Genomic DNA, 3,118 nt, shown 5'->3' on the forward strand with positions numbered 1-3,118 from the left:
TAAAATAGATAAAGCTTACACACATGATTCATTGCCAAACTTTTCCTAGACTCAAGTCTCAAATTCAATGGTTGTAAACAGAGAAGAAAAAAATAATAATAACAACCAGAAAATGACAAATAGGTCTTTAATTTTTGCTCCGCGAATATTTTCGTCCCTGATCATTGAAAAATATTTTTAAGTCCCTAACCTTTACAAAACTTGGATGGATCAGTCCCTGACGGAAGTATTTAGACGGAGGGACTAATCTGTCCAAGTTTTATGAAAGTCAGATACTTAAAAGTATTTTTCAAACAAAATGTCTGCAGGACAAAAAGTCAGAAACCTATTTGTCCTTTTCTCTAATAACAACACTAAGTTAATTAGAAACCAATAGCAATAAGTTTTAAAAAATAAAAATAAATCTAATTTAATTTTAAAAAATTAAAAAAACTCGGATTATTTTGGGCCTAGGACCAAAAAATTCATTGAAATTGGGCTTCTTTTTGTGGCCTGTTTAATGGAACCCATTTCAATTTTGGTTCGGAAGGTGTAATTACTAAATTACCCATCCGTCATAGCAAATAACAGTCGCTAGCTATTTGGATAAGGCTTTTCACTTGGTGGAAGAAGAAGCACAAGCTTCTGAGTCCTAACAATGGCGTCCTCGGTTACCTCTTCTCTTCAAATCAGGTAAAAAAAATTTACCTTTATCTCTTACTATTACTATTTCTTGTTTCCTCTTTGCGAATTCAGTTCCTCTTCAAGCAAATAATAATTTGCTGTGCTGCAATTTTGCATTTCTACTGTTGTTCAATGATGCTGATTATATGGTTTGAAATGTTGAATTACAATGAATTCAAAACTCATCCATTCTGGAAATTCAGCTTCTCTTGTCATAGGAGCACACAGTCTCAAACTTTGACTCTGCCCAATTTTTCTGAACTCTCTCTCTCATTGCTTCAACATGTAGATATAGTTTTGCTTTTACTTCTTGTACAAGCTTGGGTCGACGAATTATGTTCATACTTGGGGAAATTAGTGGGTTTTGAGTTAACTGAGTCTGGTTATCAAGATGACCATAATTGTAGACAATACTGTGATAATTCATGTCTTTGGATGTCAATGAAAGAAAGATGCATTCTTGGTATTCGATGAAATGCTTGTGAGGAGAAGGGTAGCATTTGAGGAATGTTGGTACATATCTGAATATGTTTTTTATATTGTTTGAGCTACATGTGAAAGCTTGAAGAGGAGTTCAACATGAAATCCTCCAAAAAGTTTTACATGGTTAATAGATTCTTCCTGCTATTGTTATTATTATTATTGTTATTATGTGAAGCTTGTGTTGTCTTCTAGTAGGACATTGCACTTTACTTCTGTTTGAAATTTGCACTTCTCGAAAAACCTCACTGGTCATGTGCTATCCTATTTCAGCAATTTGAAGACTACCGTTTTTGGTGAGCAAAATAAGCTCAGAGTTTCAACTCTTACTGCGAGAAATGTTGGCTTCCGTAAAATGACTACAGAATGTAAGGAGTCACGAATTGGGAAGCAACCAATTGAAGTGCCATCCAATGTTACAATCAAATTAGAAGGGCAGGATATACGGGTAAAAGGTCCCCTGGGAGAACTTGGATTAACTTATCCTCGCGAAGTGATCGTTGAGACGCAGGAATCAGGCGCTCTAAGGGTTAGGAAGGCAGTCGAAACTAGAAGGGCCAATCAAATGCATGGACTTTTTAGGTACTTCATTTTACTGATCCCTCTTGTATTTGAGACTTGGGAACACCTCTTGCTACAAGATTTAATCTATTAGTAGTAAACAAATGTTTTGTTTTCTATGCTTGCGCCTTATGGTGGTAAATTTATAAAATTTTTTACTCATATGTAGATGTTAAATTCTTATGAACTATGACAAGAAAACATTGGTAGGGTATGCTTTGTAATTAAGTGTTGACTAGACGACCTAGTAATTAGGATATGCTTTTCTTAGGAGAATTTAACTAAATGAATGAATGTGATCAGGACGCTAACAGACAACCTGGTTGTTGGAGTTTCTAAAGGTTTCGAAAAGAAACTTCAACTGGTCGGTGTTGGGTATCGTGCCACGGTAGAAGGAAAAGAGATAGTGCTGAATCTTGGATTCTCTCATCCTGTTAAGATGACAATTCCTGATGGCCTGAAAGTGAAGGTAGAAGACAACACCAGAATCACGATCAGCGGATATGACAAATCTGATATTGGCCAGTTTGCTGCTTCAATTCGTAGATGGAGACCCCCGGAACCATACAAAGGTAAGGGTATCAAATATGCTGATGAAATTATAAGGAGAAAAGAAGGAAAAGCAGGAAAGAAGAAGTAACTTTGGCTTCACTTTTTCATTTTTTCATTTATCTCCCGTTGATTTTCTTGTTTGTTAGTAATGGAAAATACTAAAGTTCCAAGCCAAGAAATTCATATGGATTATCATAAGCTAGAATCACATCTCTCCTTATGGTCTTTTAATCATAGCCAACATTATTATAACGTCAATGTCAATAGTGTGGTTAGGAAAAAGAAAACTACCATACAAGTTCTTCTGGTGAAAGGTAATGGGTTTGAGTGTTGTAGTTAAAAAAAGAAAGAGATTAAATTTTGGATTGCCAAGCCGAATTGCCTTTTAGTTGGGTATCTTAAAGGTTTATTTTAATGGGATGAATTGCTTCAAATTGTTGTTAAGGTATACCTTTGAGCTCATAAGAAATTTATAGAAGTATTTATAAATCATCTACACTACCAGAAAACTTGTAAATTGAATTCAAATTATGACAATAAGAGTAAAAGATCAAACATTGTGAATAACTTAGGCTAGAAGGTTTGCCATTTATCAATTCTCTTGGAAAAGTGATCTAAAAGGACATGAGCATAGGTTTACATCTTGCCCATTCGTATGTATTTTGTTCTTAAAAAATGTTATATGCACAGTAAAAGCCAACTACCAAATATTTCATTATGCATTGGTGTATATTTATATGGCCAGGTCTATGGTGGCACAAGAAGTAGTGCCTAGTGGTGGCCAATTGTTGACTCACCAATAGATGTGATACCTGGCCAAAAGATTATGAAAGGAAACTTGCTTAATTAGTAGTGAGAAATT

General features: G+C 34.8%; 1 protein-coding gene across 1 annotated transcript; it reads left to right on the forward strand.

Annotated features, from left to right (window-relative positions):
* The first annotated feature begins 532 nt into the window (after positions 1-532).
* Positions 533-2,458, forward strand: LOC112751790 (large ribosomal subunit protein uL6c). Its single transcript, XM_025801051.3, has 3 exons — positions 533-672; positions 1,417-1,725; positions 2,008-2,458. Exons 1-3 carry the CDS (start codon positions 638-640, stop codon positions 2,342-2,344), a joined length of 681 nt encoding a protein of 226 aa, XP_025656836.1. The 5' UTR covers positions 533-637; the 3' UTR covers positions 2,345-2,458.
* Positions 2,459-3,118: the final 660 nt, after the last annotated feature.

This window comes from Arachis hypogaea, chromosome 15 (genome assembly GCF_003086295.3).
Source record: "Arachis hypogaea cultivar Tifrunner chromosome 15, arahy.Tifrunner.gnm2.J5K5, whole genome shotgun sequence".
Classification (NCBI taxonomy): domain Eukaryota; kingdom Viridiplantae; phylum Streptophyta; class Magnoliopsida; order Fabales; family Fabaceae; genus Arachis; species Arachis hypogaea.

What these genes read in the sequence shown, in the direction of transcription:
- LOC112751790 (XM_025801051.3), top strand. Translation starts at nt 638, where the DNA reads ATGGCGTCCTCGGTTACCTCTTCTCTTCAAATCAG. An exon ending in ACCTCTTCTCTTCAAATCAG is followed by an intron (nt 673 to 1,416) that starts GTAAAAAAAATT and finishes ATCCTATTTCAG; the next exon opens with CAATTTGAAGACTACCGTTT. An exon ending in CAAATGCATGGACTTTTTAG is followed by an intron (nt 1,726 to 2,007) that starts GTACTTCATTTT and finishes GAATGTGATCAG; the next exon opens with GACGCTAACAGACAACCTGG.